This window comes from Oncorhynchus tshawytscha, linkage group LG24, assembly GCF_018296145.1.
Source record: "Oncorhynchus tshawytscha isolate Ot180627B linkage group LG24, Otsh_v2.0, whole genome shotgun sequence".
NCBI lineage: Eukaryota > Metazoa > Chordata > Actinopteri > Salmoniformes > Salmonidae > Oncorhynchus > Oncorhynchus tshawytscha.
Window position 1 is genome coordinate 28502348 of NC_056452.1, and position 19803 is coordinate 28522150.

Consider the following 19803-nt stretch of genomic DNA (forward strand, 5'->3'; position numbering starts at 1 on the left):
ACGTTCTCCTGTTAGATTTCAATGACCCTCCACCTGACTCAGCTAACTGCCAGCCAGCCAGCTAGACCTCCCTCTTCTCACCTGAACAGTCCAGTGTAACAGCAGGCCTAACCCAGAAGAGGTTCTCAGTAGAACAGTCCAATGTAACAGCAGGCTACCTAACCAGAAGAGGTTCTTAGAACAGTCCTTTGTGACAGTTCTCCTAACAACCAGAAGAGGTTCTCAATAGACCCTCCATGGGTCGTTGTGTTCTACAGTAGAACAGTGCCAATGTAACAGCAGGCAGCCAGCCAGCTAGACTGTAGAACAGTCCAATGTAACAGCAGGCTACCTAACAACCAGAAGAGGTTCTACAGTAGAACAGTCCAATGTAACAGCAGGCTACCTAACAACCAGAAGAGGTTCTACAGTAGAACAGTCCAATGTAACAGCAGGCTACATAACAACCAGAAGAGGTTCTACAGTAGAACAGTCCAGTGTAACAGCAGGCTACATAACAGCAAGATAGACACTGACTGGGTAACACACTACTGGTTAGAGAGTGTCTGATTGGCTAAGAAGGAAGTGCTGTGAATTCCACTCTCCTTCTACTTAAACTTTATCTCCTCCCCATTCCCTCCCTCCCTCCCTCCCTCCCTCCCTCCCTCCTCGGCTGTGTGTCTTCCTGCTGTTGAGGGACTCTGGGGACAGCACGCACAATAACACACACGCACGCGCACACACACACACACATATACACACTCTGCAGGTGAATGCTGGGAAATGGGCCAAGAGTCAACCACAGAGTCACCCCCTAAGAGGGTTTCGGGTTACACACGATGAGGCTTTGGCTCTGAGACAGACACACTCAGTCAGTTGCACAAATACACACACACACACACGCAGAAATACAAACACACACACACATACACGCAAGCATACATAAATACACACACACATAAATACACACAGAGACACGCATGAATAAACACATACACACACAAAGTCAGTAAATCACACTCACTCACACACACACACCATCCCCCGCACACACACACACACACACACCATCCCCCGTACACACACACTGACACACACACCATCCCCCATACACACACACTGACACACACACCATCCCCCCCGTACACACACACTGACACACACACCATCCCCCATACACACACACTGACACACACACCATCCCCACGTACACACACACTGACACACACACATCCCCCATACACACACACTGACACACACACCATCCCCACGTACACACACACACACACACACACACACCATCCCACACTGACCTCTGCTGGGCTTTTTCTTTATTGTGTAGGATACTAGTCTACCACCCATCACCAATCCCTCTACAGACAGCCACTGATACTAGTCTACCACCCATCACCAATCCTCTGCTACAGACAGCCCCTGATACTAGTCTACCACCCATCACCAATCCTCTCTACAGACAGCCCCTGATACTAGTCTACCACCCATCACCAATCCTCTCTACAGACAGCCCCTGATACTAGTCTACCACCCATCACCAATCCTCTCTACAGACAGCCCCTGATACTAGTCTACCACCCATCACCAATCCTCTCTACAGACAGCCCCTGATACTAGTCTACCACCCATCACTAATCCTCTCTACAGACAGACCCTGATACTAGTCTACCACCCATCACCAATCCTCTCTACAGACAGCCCCTGATAATAGTCTACAGACAGACCCTGATATTAGTCTACAGACAGACCCTGATACTAGTCTACAGACAGCCCCTGATACTAGTCTACAGACAGACCCTGATATTAGTCTACAGACAGACCCTGATACTAGTCTACAGACAGACCCTGATACAAGTCTACAGACAGACCCTGATACTAGTCTACAGACAGACCCTGATACTAGTCTACAGACAGACCCTGATACTAGTCTACAGACAGACCCTGATACTAGTCTACAGACAGACCCTGATACTAGTCTACAGACAGACCCTGATACTAGTCTACAGACAGACCCTGATATTAGTCTACAGACAGACCCTGATACTAGTCTACAGACAGACCCTGATACTAGTCTACAGACAGACCCTGATACTAGTCTACAGACAGACCCTGATACTAGTCTACAGACAGACTGTAATACCCCCCCTCCTCCAGGGAAATCACTGGATGTGTTGATTTTCAGATGGGTTAGTGCAGGGTTTGAGAAATTAAATGTCCAAAACAACAGGTTTTTCTATCCAAAATGCATTAGCAAAATACCATACACACAAACACACAAGTTTATTATCACTGCTGGAATACACAAACACTTACACAGCAGAAACAGACCTGGGACCAGACTACAAGATATCAGCATCTAACAGCACAGATTATAGCTGGTAGTAGCAGCCTATGCTAACCAGCCAATCAGTCAGTCTCTGCCATCCCTGGTCTTACCGGTGCTTCAGGCTCGATGACGCTGTTCTCATTCCCCATGGTGGATCAGAGGGCTTCAGGACAGGAAGGCAGGACTGTGGTGCCCAAACCAAAGCACTGTCACATCAGCTGGAGCTGGCTGAAACACAGCAACACAGCAGCACCTTCAAACCCGACCACAGATCACTAACAGATCACTACCTTCAGCCTGACAGATCATTACCTTCATTATGACCACAGATCACTAACAGATCACTACCTTCAGCCTGACAGATCACTACCTTCATTATCACCACAGATCAGTAACAGATCACTACCTTCATTATGACCACATATCACTAACATATCAATACCTTCATGATGACCACAGATCATTACCTTCAGCCTGACAGATCACTACCTTCATTATGACCACAGATCAGTAACAGATCACTACCTTCATTATGACCACATATCACTAACAGATCACTACCTTCATTATGACCACAGATCACTAACAGATCACTACATTCATTATGACCACAGATCACTAACAGATCACTACCTTCATGATGACCACAGATCATTACCTTCAGCCTGACAGATCACTACCTTCATTATGACCACAGATCAGTAACAGATCGCTACCTTCATTATGACCACATATCACTAACAGATCACTACCTTCATTATGACCACAGATCACTAACAGATCACTACCTTCATTATGACCACAGATCACTAACAGATCACTACCTTCATTATGACCACAGATCACTAACAGATCACTACCTTCATTATGACCACAGATCACTAACAGATCACTACATTCATTATGACCACAGATCACTAACAGATCACTACCTTCATTATGACCACAGATCATTACCTTCAGCCTGACAGATCACTACCTTCATTATGACCACAGATCATTACCTTCATTATGATCACAGATCATTACCTTCAGCCTGACAGATCACTACCTTCATTATGACCACAGATCACTACCTTCATTATGACCACAGATCACTAACAGATCACTACCTTCATTATGACCACAGATCACTAACAGATCACTACCTTCATTATGACCACAGATCACTACATTCATTATGACCACAGATCACTAACAGATCACTACCTTCATTATGACCACAGATCACTACATTCATTATGACCACAGATCACTAACAGATCACTACATTCATGACGACCACAGATCACTACATTCATTACGATCACAGATCACTACCTTCATTATGACTACTGATCAGTAACAGATCACTACCTAGTAATCTGTAATTAAGTATATTGGCTGAAGGGTAGCAGTAATCTGTAATTAAGTATATTGGCTGAAGGGTAGCAGTAATCTGTAATTAAGTCTATTGGCTGAAGGGTAGCAGTAATCTGTTCTAAGGTCTATTGGCTAAACTGTCAGACTGTCACCAGCACAGCAGCAGAATGAATAGGTCAATGGCAGTAGCAGAAGAGAGATCGAGAGATTGAAGGGACGCTGTGGTCTGTAGTCTGTGACCTGTGGTCTGTAGTCTGTGGTCTGTAGTCTGTGGTCTGTGGTCTGTAGTCTATAGTCTGTGATCTGTAGTCTGTAGTCTGTAGTCTGTGGTCTGTAGTCTGTAGTCTGTGGTCTATGGTCTGTGGTCTGTAGTCTGTAGTCTGTAGTCTGTAGTCTGTGGTCCTTACTCAACTTTGAGTATTACAACACCAGCGGATGGCCTGATCCCAGATCTGAAAATAACCATGGAGTTGACAGCCAAGACAGCACAAACATAGGGCGTCAGCTAGTCTAGCAGTTAAGAGTGTTGGGCCAGTAACTGAGCGGTCGCTGGTTCGAATCCTCGAACAGACTGTCAATGTGTCCTTGAGCAAAGCACTTAACCCCAATTGCCTCCTGTAAATCATTCTGGATAAGTGTCTGCTAAATGACTAAATGACTCAAATGACTCAAATGACTCAAATGACTCAAATGACTCAAATGACTCAAATGAAAAAGTAACAGATCGGGAACCATTCCTCGACGCATCACAGTGGTGGCTATACCTGGTTTATACTGTAGTCTGGTTTATACTGTAGTCTGGTTTATACTGTAGTCTGGTTTATACTGTAGTCTGGTTTATACTGTAGTCTGGTTTATACTGTAGTCTGGTTTATACTGTAGTCTGGTTTATACTGTAGCCTGGTTTATACTGTAGCCTGGTTTATACTGTAGTCTGGTTTATACTGTAGTCTGGTTTATACTGTAGTCTGGTTTATCTGTCTGGTTTATACTGTAGTCTGGTTTATACTGTAGTCTGGTTTATACTGTAGTCTGGTTTATACTGTAGTCTGTGGTCTGGTTTATACTGAAGTCTGGTTTAGTACTGTAGTCTGGTTTATACTGTAGTCTGGTTTATACTGTCGTCTGGTTTATACTGTAGTCTGGTTTATACTGTAGTCTGGTTTATACTGTAGTCTGGTTTAGCCTGGTTTATACTGTAGTCTGGTTTATACTGTAGTCTGGTTTATACAGTTTATACTGTAGTCTGGTTTATACTATAGTCTGGTTTATACTGTAGTCTGGTTTATACTGTGGCCTGGTTTATACTGTAGTCTGGTTTATACTGTAGCCTGGTTTATACTGTAGTCTGGTTTATACTGTAGTCTGGTTTATACTGTAGTCTGGTTTATACTGTAGTCTGGTTTATACTGTAGTCTGGTTTATACTGTCGTCTGGTTTATACTGTAGTCTGGTTTATACTGTAGCCTGGTTTATACTGTAGTCTGGTTTATACTGTAGTCTGGTTTATACTGTAGCCTGGTTTATACTGTAGTCTGGTTTATACTGTAGTCTGGTTTATACTGTAGTCTGGTTTATGCTGTAGTCTGGTTTATACTGTCGTCTGGTTTATACTGTAGTCTGGTTTATACTGTAGTCTGGTTTATACTGTAGTCTGGTTTATGCTGTAGTCTGGTTTATACTGTAGCCTGGTTTATACTGTAGTCTGGTTTATACTGTAGTCTGGTTTATACTGTTGTCTGGTTTATACTGTAGTCTGGTTTATACTGTAGTCTGGTTTATACTGTAGTCTGGTTTATACTGTAGTCTGGTTTATAGTAGTCTGGTTTATACTGTAGTCTAGTTTATACTGTAGTCTGGTTTATACTGTAGTCTGGTTTATACTGTAGTCTGGTTTATACTGTAGTCTGGTTTATACTGTAGCCTGGTTTATACTGTAGTCTGGTTTATACTGTAGTCTGGTTTATACTGTGGTCTGGTTTATACTGTAGTCTGGTTTATACTAAAGTCTGGTTTATACTGTAGTCTGGTTTATACTGTAGTCAACTGTAGCCTGGTTTATACTGTAGTCTGGTTTATACTGTGTTCTAGTTTATACTGTAGCCTGGTTTATAGAGTCTGGTTTATACTGTAGTCTGGTTTATACCAGTCTGGTTTATACTGTAGTCTGGTTTATACTGTAGCCTGGTTTATACTGTAGTCTGGTTTATACTGTAGCCTGGTTTATACTGTAGTCTGGTTTATACTGTAGTCTGGTTTATACTGGTTTATACTGTAGTCTGGTTTATACTGTAGTCTGGTTTATACTGTAGTCTGGTTTATACTAGTCTGGTTTATACTGTAGCCTGGTTTATACTGTAGTCTGGTTTATACTGTAGTCTGGTTTATACTGTAGTCTGGTTTATACTGTGGCCTGGTTTATACTGTAGTCTGGTTTATACTGTAGTCTGGTTTATACTGTAGTCTGGTTTATACTGTAGTCTGGTTTATACTGTGGCCTGGTTTATACTGTAGTCTGGTTTATACTGTAGTCTGGTTTATACTGTAGTCTGGTTTATACTGTAGTCTGGTTTATACTGTGGCCTGGTTTATACTGTAGTCTGGTTTATACTGTAGTCTGGTTTATACTGTAGTCTGGTTTATACTGTAGTCTGGTTTATACTGTAGCCTGGTTTATACTGTAGTCTGGTTTATACTGTAGTCTGGTTTATACTGTGGCCTGGTTTATGCTGTAGTCTGGTTTATACTGTAGTCTGGTTTATACTGTAGTCTGGTTTATACTGTAGTCTGGTTTATACTGTAGTTTATCTGGCCTGGTTTATACTGTAGTCTGGTTTATACTGTAGTCTGGTTTATACTGTAGTCTGGTTTATACTGTGGCCTGGTTTATACTGTAGTCTGGTTTATACTGTAGTCTGGTTTATACTGTAGTCTGGTTTATACTGTAGTCTGGTTTATACTGTAGTCTGGTTTATACTGTGGCCTGGTTTATACTGTAGTCTGGTTTATACTGTAGCCTGGTTTATACTGTAGTCTGGTTTATACTGTAGTCTGGTTTATACTGTAGTCTGGTTTATACTGTGGCCTGGTTTATACTGTAGTCTGGTTTATACTTAGCCTGGTTTATACTGTAGTCTGGTTTATACTGTAGTCTGGTTTATACTGTGTTCTAGTTTATACTGTGGCCTGGTTTATACTGTAGTCTGGTTTATACTGTAGTCTGGTTTATACTGTAGTCTGGTTTATACTGTGTTCTAGTTTATACTGTGGCCTGGTTTATACTGTAGTCTGGTTTATACTGTAGTCTGGTTTATACTGTGGCCTGGTTTATACTGTAGTCTGGTTTATACTGTAGTCTGGTTTATACTGTAGTCTGGTTTATACTGTAGTCTGGTTTATACTGTGGCCTGGTTTATACTGTGGTCTGGTTTATACTGTGGTCTGGTTTAACCAAAATGAATGCTGCGGCCTGGTTTAACCAGAATGAATGTTATTGCTCGGACAACATTTCTTACCTCCTTTTTAAATCTGAATCTTTATTTTATGGCCGCTGAGGTGCAGGTGCCTTCATTTGTCTTAATGTGGTTAATAGCATGTGTTTGTCATTGATACGTGTCCTGTCCTTGTAAGTTATTGATGATGCTGAGTGATAAATCAATTTCCCAAGTAGGGATCAATAAACACTCTACTCTACCGTTGTTTCACCTGCTGTTCAGTCTGGTTAACCAGGCTATCGTCACTGGGATGCATTACGTCACGTTGAATAAATTCAACACCTGCCCGGTCACATTCTGCACCAATCGGCTAACCCTGTCCGGCAGTCACCTGACCTCATCCTTCCTCGGTGACTTCACTATTTTAGTGAGGTCATATCACCCACTTGTCGTACCATGACTCAAGTAACTTAAGGGGCGGGGGGGCAGAACTGTATCTAACTGGAAACAGGTGGTACAACAAGGGGAAAGTCCATCTTCTGGTGTGTGTCTACAAAAACATGAACTATAAATTGTGTTATGTCTATCTCAGAGTGGTTAGTGTGCGTATCAGTGGAGGCTCCTCAGAGGAAGAAGGGGAGGACCATCATCAATGAATTTCATAAAAAAATAAAAATGGTAAAGTTCCGGAGGACTAACCTATCAGAGCTCTTGCAGCATGAACTGACATGTCGTTCCCACCAATGAAAGGATCAGATCGTGAATCTAGTACTGAAAGCAGAAGCTACAGCTAGCTAGCGCTGCAGTGCATGAAATGAGTAGCTGACTCAAAAGGTAGAAAGACAACGCTTGAACAGTTTTGAACAAATTAATTTCTTAAAAAATGGAGAAGAAAGAGAGAGAGAGAGACAGAGAGAGAGAGAGAGGGAGAGAGGGAGAGACAGAGAGACAGAGAGAGAGACAGAGAGACAGAGAGAGAGAGACAGAGAGAGAGAGAGAGAGAGAGAGAGAGAGAGAGAGATACAGAGAGAGAGACACAGAGAGAGAGAGAGAGAGAGAGAGAGAGAGAGAGAGACAGAGAGAGAGAGAGAGAGAGACAGAGAGAGAGAGAGAGAGAGAGAGAGAGAGAGAGAGAGAGAGAGAGACAGAGAGAGAGAGAGAGAGAGAGAGAGAGAGAGAGACAGAGAGAGAGAGAGAGAGAGAGAGAGAGAGAGAGAGAGAGATACAGAGAGAGAGAGAGAGAGAGAGAGAGAGAGAGAGAGAGAGAGAGAGAGAGAGAGAGAGAGAGAGACACAGAGAGAGAGAGAGATACAGAGAGAGAGAGAGAGAGACACAGAGAGAGAGAGAGAGAGAGAGAGAGAGAGAGAGAGAGACAGAGAGAGAGAGACAGAGAGAGACAGAGAGAGAGAGAGAGACAGAGAGAGAGACAGAGAGAGAGACAGAGAGAGAGAGAGAGAGATACAGAGAGAGAGAGAGATACAGAGAGAGAGAGACCGCGCCTACGGAAAGTATTCAGACCCTTTTACTTTTTCCCACATTTTTTTAATGTTACAGCCTTATTCTAAAATGGATATAACAACAAATAATCCTCAGCAATCCATACACAATACCCCATAATGACATCACAATACCCCATAATGACAAAGCAAAAACCAGGTTTTTAAAAATGTTTGCAAATTTATTACAAATAAAAAACAGAAATACCTTATTTACATAAGTATTCAGACCCTTTGCTATGAAATTCGAAATTGAGCTCAGGTGCATCCTGTTTCCCATGTATCATCCTTGAGATGTTTCTACAAATTGATTGGAGTCCGCCTGTGGTAAATTCAATTGATTGGACATGATTTGAAAAGGCACACACCTGTCTATATAAGGTCCCACAGTTGACAGTGCATGACAGAGCAAAAACCAAGCCATGAGGTCGAAGGAATTGTCCGTAGAGCTCCGAGACAGGATTGTATCGAGGAACAGATCTGGGGAAGGGTACCAAAAACATTTCCACAGCATTGAAGGTCGCCAAGAACACTGTGGCCTTCATCATCAAGTTTGGAACCACCTAGACTCTTCCTAGAGCTGGCCGCCTGGCCAAACTGACCAATCAGGGGAGAAGAGCCTTGATCAAGGAGGTGACCAAGAACCCGATGGTCACTCTGACAGAGCTCCAGAGATCCTCTTTGGAGATGGGAGAACCTTTTTCCAGAAGGCCAACCATCTCTGCAGCACTCCACCAATCAGGTCTTTATGGTAGAGTGGACAGACCTAAGCCACTCCTCAGTAAAAGGCACATGACAGCCCTCTTGGAGTTTGCCAAAAGGCACCTAATGAAAAAAAGATTCTCTGGTCTGATGAAACCAAGATTGAACTCTTTGGCCTGAATAGCAAGTGTCACCTCTGGAGGAAACCTGGCTCCATCCCGATGGTGAAGCACGGTGGTGGCAGCATCATGTTGTGGGGATGTTTTTCAGCGGCAGGGACTGGGAGACTAGTCAGGATGGAGGGAAAGATGAACAGAGCAAAGTAAAGAGAAATCCTTGATGAAAACCTGCTCCAGAGCACTCAGGACCTCAGACTGGGGTGAAGGTTCACCTTCCAACAGGACCACGACCCTAAGCACACCTCCAAGACAACGCAGGAGTCTTGGAATGTCCTTGAGTGGCCCAGCCAGAGCCCGAACATGAACCCAATCGAACATCTCTGGAGAGACCTGAAAATAGCTGTGCAGCGACGCTCCCCATCCAACCTGACAGAGCTTTAGAGGATCTTCACAGAAGAATGAGAGAAACTCCCCAAATACAGGTGTGCCAAGCTTGTAGCGTCATACCCAAGAAGACTCAAGGCTGTAATAGCTGCCAATGGTACTTCAACAAAGTACTGAGTAAAGGATCTGAATGCTTGTGTAAATATAATATTTCATAAAAAAAAAAAATAATAATAATTTTTAAAAAATCTAAAAACTTGTTTTTGCTTAGTCATTATGGGGTATTGTGTGTAGATTGACGAGTGGGGAAAAAAAAACTATTTAATACATTTTAGAAATAAGGCTTGAACACAACAAAAGGTGGAAAAAGTCAAGGGGTCTGAATACTTTCCGAAGGCGCTGTACAGAGAGAGATTTCGTTGTTGTATTTCACTTTCAGTTTCACTTACTGATTTAGCCTACTGACACAACCAGCTCAAACAGAGGGATAGAAACTCTCGTTTGCAACCGTTGGGCTAATGACTACACCCTAGATCAGCTAGATGCAGGTAAGAGGTGATACTGTTGGACTAATGACTACACCCTAGATCAGCTAGATGCAGGTAAGACTGGACTAATGACTACACCCTAGATCAGCTAGATGCAGGTAAGAGGTGATACTGTTGGTCTAATGACTACACCCTAGATCAGCTAGATGCAGGCAAGAGGTGATACTGTTGAACTAATGATCAGCTAGATGCAGGTAAGAGGTGATACTGTTGAACTAATGACCCTAGATCAGCTAGATGCAGGTAAGAGGTGATACTGTTGGGCTAATGACTACACCCTAGATCAGCTAGATGCAGGTAAGAGGTGATACTGTTGGACTAATGACTACACCCTAGATCAGCTAGATGTAGGTAAGAGGTGATACTGTTGGACTAATGACTACACCCTAGATCAGCTAGATGCAGGTAAGAGGTGATACTGTTGGGCTAATGACTACACCCTAGATCAGCTAGATGCAGGTAAGAGGTGATACTGTTGGACTAATGACTACACCCTAGATCAGCTAGATGCAGGTAAGAGGTGATACTGTTGGGCTAATGACTACACCCTAGATCAGCTAGATGCAGGCAAGAGGTGATACTGTTGGACTAATGATTACACCCTAGATCAGCTAGATGCAGGTAAGAGGTGATACTGTTGGGCTAATGACTACACCCTAGATCAGCTAGATGCAGGTAAGACTGGACTAATGACTACACCCTAGATCAGCTAGATGCAGGCAAGAGGTGATACTGTTGGACTAATGACTACACCCTAGATCAGCTAGATGCAGGTAAGAGTGTGAAAGGTGGTATTGAATGTGTCACTCTGTCCATCTGTCGCTGACTGTCACCTCAAATTTTTCTCTCAACCTGAGTGCACCTACGTTGTAAACGTTCATTTGTAGGTTGTAGCAACCTCATGATGGATAAAGGGAAAATTAGAGTATCGTGTAGTAGCCTAAACCTATCGATGTTACATTGAACTGGGTGAATGGAATATGAATGACAGTCATCCAATATGCTGTAACATAAGACCCTGCTCATGACAAAAGAACACTGTCCTCCCTCATCTTAAACTTGCACCAACCTCCACCGGTGAGTATGTGACTGTGGTAGACTGAGAACAGTGCCCCAAATCTGAAGCTTTGTAATCCTATGGGGTAAACCTCTCGGGGGTAGGCGACAGCCTGTCTGTGAACATCCAGCTGTCTGTCTGCCTTGGGGACAAATAGAGAGCAGCTGGGAGGCGGTCAAATGCTAACCATGTGTACGTGACCAATAAAATTGGATTAAATTGGATTAATGCCAGTACCAACAATCAGCTGCAATCGTCAGATTAATACCAGCATCAACAACCAGCTCCTATCATCAGATTAATACCAGCATCAACAACCAGCTCCTATCATCAGATTAATACCAGCATCAACAACCAGCTCCTATCATCAGATTAATACCAGCATCAACAACCAGCTACAATCATCAGATTAATACCAGCATCAACAACCAGCTACAATCATCAGATTAATACCAGCATCAACAACCAGCTACAATCGTCCACCTACAAAACAAATCCTGACAGATACACATGATAAGATTCCCTGCCAACTGCTCATGACTGACAACATTTTGAGGATATTCACAATCATGTAAACACACCATGTCAATAGATAACAAAGTCAAAAGACCATTAGAAAGAACCATCCATCACCAAAGGCTACATGCCAGTCCTTTCTACCAGTAAACACTTCCTACTGTCAGGACATACAGTCCTTTCTACCAGTAAACACGTCCTACTGTCAGGACATGCCAGTCCTTTCTACCAGTAAACACTTCCTACTGTCAGGACATACAGTCCTTTCTACCAGTAAACACGTCCTACTGTCAGGACATGCCAGTCCTTTCTACCAGTAAACACTTCCTACTGCCAGGACATACAGTCCTTTCTACCAGTAAACACTTCCTACTGCCAGGACATGACATGCCAGTCCTTTCTACTAAGCGCCAGTACAGAGACAAAGTAGAATCTCAATTCAACGGCTCAGACACAAGAGGCATGTGGCAGGGTCTACAGTCAATCACGGACTACAGGAAGAAACCCAGCCCAGTCACGGACCAGGATGTCTTGCTCCCAGGCAGACTAAATAACTTTTTTGCCCGCTTTGAGGACAATACAGTGCCACTGACACGGCCTGCAACGAAAACATGCGGTCTCTCCTTCACTGCAGCCGAAGTGAGTAAGACATTTAAACGTGTTAACCCTCGCAAGGCTGCAGGCCCAGACGGCATCCCCAGCCGCGCCCTCAGAGCATGCGCAGACCAGCTGGCCGGTGTGTTTATGGACATATTCAATCAATCCCTATACCAGTCTGCTGTTCCCACATGCTTCAAGAGGGCCACCATTGTTCCTGTTCCCAAGAAAGCTAAGGTAACTGAGCTAAACGACTATCGCCCGTAGCACTCACATCCGTCATCATGAAGTGCTTTGAGAGACTAGTCAAGGACCATATCACCTCCACCCTACCTGACACCCTAGACCCACTCCAATATGCTTACCACCCCAATAGGTCCACAGACGACGCAATCTCAACCACACTGCACACTGCCCTAACCCATCTGGACAAGAGGAATACCTATGTGAGAATGCTGTTCATCGACTACAGCTCGGCATTCAACACCATAGTACCCTCCAAGCTCGTCATCAAGCTCGAGACCCTGGGTCTCGACCCCGCCCTGTGCAACTGGGTTCTGGACTTCCTGACGGGCCGCCCCCAGGTGGTGAGGGTAGGCAACAACATCTCCACCCCGCTGATCCTCAACACTGGGGCCCCACAAGGGTGCGTTCTGAGCCCTCTCCTGTACTCCCTGTTCACCCACGACTGCGTGGCCATGCACGCCTCCAACTCAATCATCAAGTTTGCGGACGACACAACAGTGGTAGGCTTGATTACCAACAACGACTAGACGGCCTACAGGGAGGAGGTGAGGGCCCTCGGAGTGTGGTGTCAGGAAAATAACCTCACACTCAACGTCAACAAAACTAAGGAGATGATTGTGGACTTCAGGAAACAGCAGAGGGAACACCCCCATCCACATCGATGGAACAGTAGTGGAGAGGGTAGCAAGTTTTAAGTTCCTCGGCATACACATCACAGACAAACTGAATTGGTCCACTCACACAGACAGCATCGTGAGGAAGGCGCAGCAGCGCCTCTTCAACCTCAGGAGGCTGAAGAAATTCGGCTTGTCACCAAAAGCACTCACAAACTTCTACAGATGCACAATCGAGAGCATCCTGGCGGGCTGTATCACCGCCTGGTATGGCAACTGCACCGCCCTCAACCGTAAGGCTCTCCAGAGGGTAGTGAGGTCTGCACAACGCATCACCGGGGGCAAACTACCTGCCCTCCAGGACACCTACACCACCCGATGCTACAGGAAGGCCATAAAGATCATCAAGGACATCAACCACCCGAGCCACTGCCTGTTCACCCCGCTGTCATCCAGAAGGCGAGGTCAGTACAGGTGCATCAAAGCTGGGACCGAGAGACTGAAAAACAGCTTCTATCTCAAGGCCATCAGACTGTTAAACAGCCACCACTAACATTGAGTGGCTACTGCCAACACACTGTCAATGACACTGACTCTACTCCAGCCACTTTAATCATGGGAATTGATGGGAAATGATGTAAATATATCACTAGCCACTTTAAACAATGCTACCTTATATAATGTTACTTACCCTACATTATTCATCTCATATGCATACGTTGATACTGTACTCTATATCATCGACTGCATCCTTATGTAATACATGTATCACTAGCCACTTTAACTATGCCACTTGGTTTACATACTCATCTCATATGTATATACTGTACTCGATATCATCTACTGTATCTCGCCTATGCTGCTCTGTACCATCACTCATTCATATATCCTTATGTACATATTCTTTATCCCCTTACACTGTGTATAAGACAGTAGTTTTTTTGGAATTGTTAGTTAGATTACTTGTTCGTTATTACTGCATTGTCGGAACTAGAAGCACAAGCATTTCGCTACACTCGCATTAACATCTGCTAACCATGTGTATGTGACAAATAAATTTGATTTGATTTAAACACTTCCTACTGCCAGGACATGACATGCCAGTCCTTTCTACCAGTAAACACTTCCTACTGTCAGGACATGACATGACAGTCCTTTCTACCAGTAAACACTTCCTACTGCCAGGACATACAGTCCTTTCTACCAGTAAACACTTCCTACTGTCAGGACATGACATGCCAGTCCTTTCTACCAGTAAACACTTCCTACTGCCAGGACATGACATGCCAGTCCTTTCTACCAGTAAACACTTCCTACTGCCAGGACATACAGTCCTTTCTACCAGTAAACACTTCCTACTGTCAGGACATGACATGCCAGTCCTTTCTACCAGTAAACACTTTGTGGGTGTGGGTCAGTGTGGGTCTCAGTGTGGGTCTCCGTGTTCTCATATGACCGTAGAGAAGGAGACCAGATCTGGGTTCAAATACTCTTTGAAATCATTTCAAGTACTGTATGTAACTGTGATTAATTTAGCTTGTCTGGTGTAATGAAACCAATAGGAATGCCAACTCTGGTCACATGGCACATTAGCCAGACTAAAGCAAAAGCTCAACGTATGTGAATTAATTGGATTAGTATTTAAACCCAGATCTGAAGAGGACTGGGCTGGGTGTGGTGTAAAGGTTAGTCAGAAACAACTGACCTGAATATGAAACTGTTTATAAATAGATACGTATCCTGATCTGTCATCTCTACCCTGCAACCAGGCCGCTTCTCCGTCGCAACATCACTGTTTATGCCCTCCTGCAGACCCTGATCTGTCATCTCCAACCAGGCTGCTTCTCTGTCACAACATCACTGTTTATGCCCTCCTGCAGACCCTGATCTGTCATCTCCAACCAGGCTGCTTCTCTGTCACAACATCACTGTTTATGCCCTCCTGCAGACCCTGATCTGTCATCTCCAACCAGGCTGCTTCTCTGTCACAACATCACTGTTTATGCCCTCCTGCAGACCCTGATCTGTCATCTCCAACCAGGCTGCTTCTCTGTCACAACATCACTGTTTATGCCCTCCTGCAGACCCTGATCTGTCATGTGTTTGCATTCTATTTTGTAATAAACCCTTCTCCTACTTCCTGATTCATTGCTTGTGTTATGAGATCTGTCATTTTCCTATGCTTGACTGATGCAGTATCATTGACCCAGGAGGAGGATTGTCCCATTCATTATAGTACTCTATGTTTACTATCTTTAAATCATGTTATGTGGTCTGGCAGGCCACGCTCCCGTTGGACCAGCCATTCCTATTGGACCAGCCTCTCCTGTTGGGACAGCCTTTCCTGTTGGGCCAGCCTCTCCTGTTGGACCAGCCTCTCTGACTCTGCAGGCTATGCTCCTGTTGGGCCAGCCTCTCCTATTGGGCCAGCCTCTCTGACTCTGCAGGCCACGCTCCCGTTGGACCAGCCTCTCTGACTCTGCAGGCCACGCTCCTATTGGGCCAGCCTCTCCTGTTGGGCCAGCCTCTCCTGTCTGGGCCAGCCTCTCCTGTTGGGCCAGCCTCTCCTGTTTGGCCAGCCTCTCCTGTTTGGCCAGCCTCTCCTGTTTGGACCAGCTGACTCTGCAGGCCACGCTCCCGTTGGGCCAGCCTCTCCTGTCTGGGCCAGCTCTCCTGTTTGGCCAGCCTCTCCTGTTGGGCCAGCCTCTCCTGTTTGGCCAGCCTCTCCTGTTGGACCAGCCTCTCTGACTCTGCAGGCCACGCTCCGGTTGGACCAGCCTCTCCCGTTGGTCCAGCCTTTCCTATTGGACCAGCCTCTCCTGTTGGGACAACCTTTCCTGTTGAGCCAGCCTCTCCTGTTGGACCAGCCTCTCTGACTCTGGCAGGCCACGCTCCCGTTGGACCAGCCTCTCCTGTTGGACCAGACTCTCCTGTTGGGACAGCCTTTCCTGTTGGGCCAGCCTCTCCTGTTTGGCCAGCCTCTCCTGTTGGGCCAGCCTCTCCTGTTGGACCAGCCTCTCTGACTCTGCAGGCTATGCTCCTGTTGGGCCAGCCTCTCCTATTGGGCCAGCCTCTCTGACTCTGCAGGCCACGCTCCCGTTGGACCAGCCTCTCTGACTCTGCAGGCCACGCTCCTATTGGGCCAGCCTCTCCTGTTGGGCCAGCCTCTCCTGTTGGGCCAGCCTCTCCTGTTGGGCCAGCCTCTCCTGTTGGGCCAGCCTCTCCTGTTGGGCCAGCCTCTCTGACTCTGCAGGCCACGCTCCCGTTGGGCCAGCCTCTCCTGTTTGGACCAGCCTCTCCTGTTTAGACCAGCCTCTCTGACTCTGCAGGCTGCGCTCCCGTTGGGCCAGCCTCTCCTGTTGGGCCAGCCTCTCCTGTTTGGCCAGCCTCTCCTGTTGGGCCAGCCTCTCTGACTCTGCAGGCCACGCTCCTATTGGGCCATCCTCTCCTGTTGGGCCAGCCTCTCCTGTTTGGCCAGTCTTTCCTATTGGGCCAGCCTTTCCTGTTGAGCCAACCTCTCCTGTTGGACCAGCCTCTCCTGTTGGGCCAGCCTCTCCTGTTGGGCCAGCCTCTCCTGTTGGGCCAGCCTCTCCCGTTGGGCCAGCCTCTCTGACTCTGCAGGCTATGCTCCTGTTGGGCCAGCCTCTCCTGTTGGGCCAGCCTCTCCCGTTGGACCAGACTCTCTGACTCTGCAGGCCACGCTCCTATTGGGCCAGCCTCTCCTGTTGGGCCAGCCTCTCCTGTTGGGCCAGCCTCTCCTGTTTGGCCAGCCTTTCCTATTGGGCCAGCCTCTCCTGTTGGGCCAGCCTCTCCTGTTGGGCCAGTCTCTCCTGTTGAGCCAACCTCTCTGACTCTGCAACACTATGTGTGTGAATGCACGGTAATTTCACCCTCTGTCTTGTTTGCATATTTGTGTGTGTGTGTGTGTGTGTGTGCGCATGTAGTTATAACTGTGTGTCCGTGTGTGTCCGTGTGTGTGTGTAGTTATGTGTCTGTGTCTATGTGTGTGTGCGTCCGTGTGTGTGTGTGTGTGGTTATGAGTGTGTGTATCTGTGTCCGTGTGTGTGTATGAAGTGTTAAAAGTGTTGAGGTTTGTTTGGACAGCGCGGAATGATCTCTAGCACAAATCATATGATAAAACTCTGTGTGCTGCCAAGACTTTCTCTCACCTCATCAAGGGCCTGTCCATCATTCACTACAGTCCATCTTCTTAAGTCCCAGGTTTCTGGTGACAACCAAGCACAGTATCCCTCGCTACTTAGTAATGATATAATAATGATCATGCATAATGATTCTTCCAAGTGTGTACTTTTTTGGCCAATTCTAATGCTTGGTGGCCCATTTTTATTTGATTTATTTAACCTTTATTTAACTAGGCAAGTCAGTTAAGAACATATTTCTATTTTCAACGATGGCCTAGGAACAGTGGGTTAACTGCCTGTTCAGGGGCAGAATGACAGATTTGTACCTTGTCAACTCTGGGATTTGATCTAGCAACCTTTCAGATACTGGCCCAACGCTCTGACCACGAGGCTACCTGCCGCCATTCTAATGCTTGTTGGCCAATAATAATGTTTGTTGGCCAGTAATAATGTTTGTTGGCCAATAATAATGTTTGTTGGCCAATAATAATGTTTGTTGGCCAGTAATAATGTTTGTTGGCCAATAATAATGCTTGTTGGCCAATAATAATGTTTGTTGGCCAATAATAATGTTTGTTGGCCAATAATAATGTTTGTTGGCCAATAATAATGTTTCTTGGCCAGTAATAATGCTTGTTGGCCAATAATAATGCTTGTTGGCCAATAATAATGCTTGTTGGCCAATAATAATGCTTGTTGGCCAATAATAATGCTTGTTGGCCAATAATATGCTTGTTGGCCAATAATAATGCTTGTTGGCCAATAATAATGCTTGTTGGCCAATAATAATGTTTGTTGTTGGCCAATAATAATGCTTGTTGGCCAATAATAATGCTTGTTGGCCAATAATAATGCTTGTTGGCCAATAATAATGCTTGTTGGCCAATAATAATGCTTGTTGGCCAATAATAATGCTTGTTGGCCAATAATAATGCTTGTTGGCCAATAATAATGCTTGTTGGCCAATAATAATGCTTGTTGGCCAATAATAATGCTTGTTGGCCAATGCTTACGGGGAGTGTACAAGAGTGCACACTTTGGCAGAACGGTGGAGAATTTGGGTCGTCTTGGACTCAAAAGATGACAACACACAGCTTATACCATCCTACTGGTGCAGTAAAGTGTTCCTGACTCAAACTGCTCCCGCAACTCAGGGGTAGAGCTTTGCTCATATCTGTACCACATGGTACATGGCACATGGCACATCTGTACCACATGGGCTTATGTCTGTATCCTGAAATGCTAGATTTGTAAACTCTCTCCATTTTGAATCACAGATGTATTTAAAGCATTGTCAAAAAAAAAACAGCCCTGTGCTAAAATTCTGTCTTAATAATGACGATCAAGGCGCCTCTAAACAATAACTATTCCAAACTGGTCAGCGAGGCATCTAATGTGTTATGTTATGACAATCTGAAACGCAGCATCTGCAAAGTAATTCAGAGTACCAGGAAACCGTCGCAAACCTACTTTTCACTATGCACATGAGAAACACATGAGAAACACATGATAACCACATGAGAACCACATAAGAAACACATGAGAACCACATGAGAAACACATGAGAAACACATGAGAAAAACATGAGAAAAACATGAGAAACAGAAACACATGAGAAACACATGAGAAACACATGAGAACCACATGAGAAACACATGAGAACCACATGAGAAACACATGAGAAACACATGAGAAACAGAAACACATGAGAAACACATGAGAAACAGAAACACATGAGAAACACATAAGAAACAGAAACACATGAGAAACACATAAGAAACAGATGAGAAACACATGAGAAACACATAAGAAACACATGAGAACCACATGAGAAACACATGAGAAACACATGAGAAACAGAAACACATGAGAAACACATGAGAAACAGAAACACATGAGAAACCCATGAGAAACAGAAACACATGAGAAACACATGAGAAACACATGAGAAAAACATGAGAAAAACATGAGAAACAGAAACACATGAGAAACACATGAGAACCACATGAGAAACACATGAGAAACACATAAGAAACACATGAGAAACATAACTGAAAGCATGACAACACTGAGAAGGGACAACGGAAAGTCACAAAGATCTTCAACTCACCAACACTACCAAGATGTACTAAAATATTATTCCAATCGCAGGGTTCCGATGTGACCTCGTTCAGTCAATGATATAGTTACGGGTGTTATTTGAGGCCGCTGTCTATCTCTCTCACACCTACTGCACTGCCGTGTTGCTATATCTGTTCTGCTCTCA

General features: G+C 44.9%; 1 protein-coding gene across 1 annotated transcript in view; it reads right to left on the minus strand.

Moving 5' to 3' along the window:
* Positions 1 to 19792, minus strand: part of LOC112238782 (microtubule-associated protein futsch) — a gene marked incomplete at its 3' end in the record, with an annotated part of 56266 nt that extends 36474 nt beyond the window's left edge. Inside the window, exons 1-2 of the mRNA XM_042305724.1 lie at positions 19648 to 19792; positions 2431 to 2548 (exon numbers count right to left, since the gene is read on the minus strand). Of these exons, the coding sequence (XP_042161658.1) occupies positions 2431 to 2469 (39 nt within the window). The remainder of the gene's footprint in view (positions 1 to 2430; positions 2549 to 19647) is intronic.
* Positions 19793 to 19803: the final 11 nt, after the last annotated feature.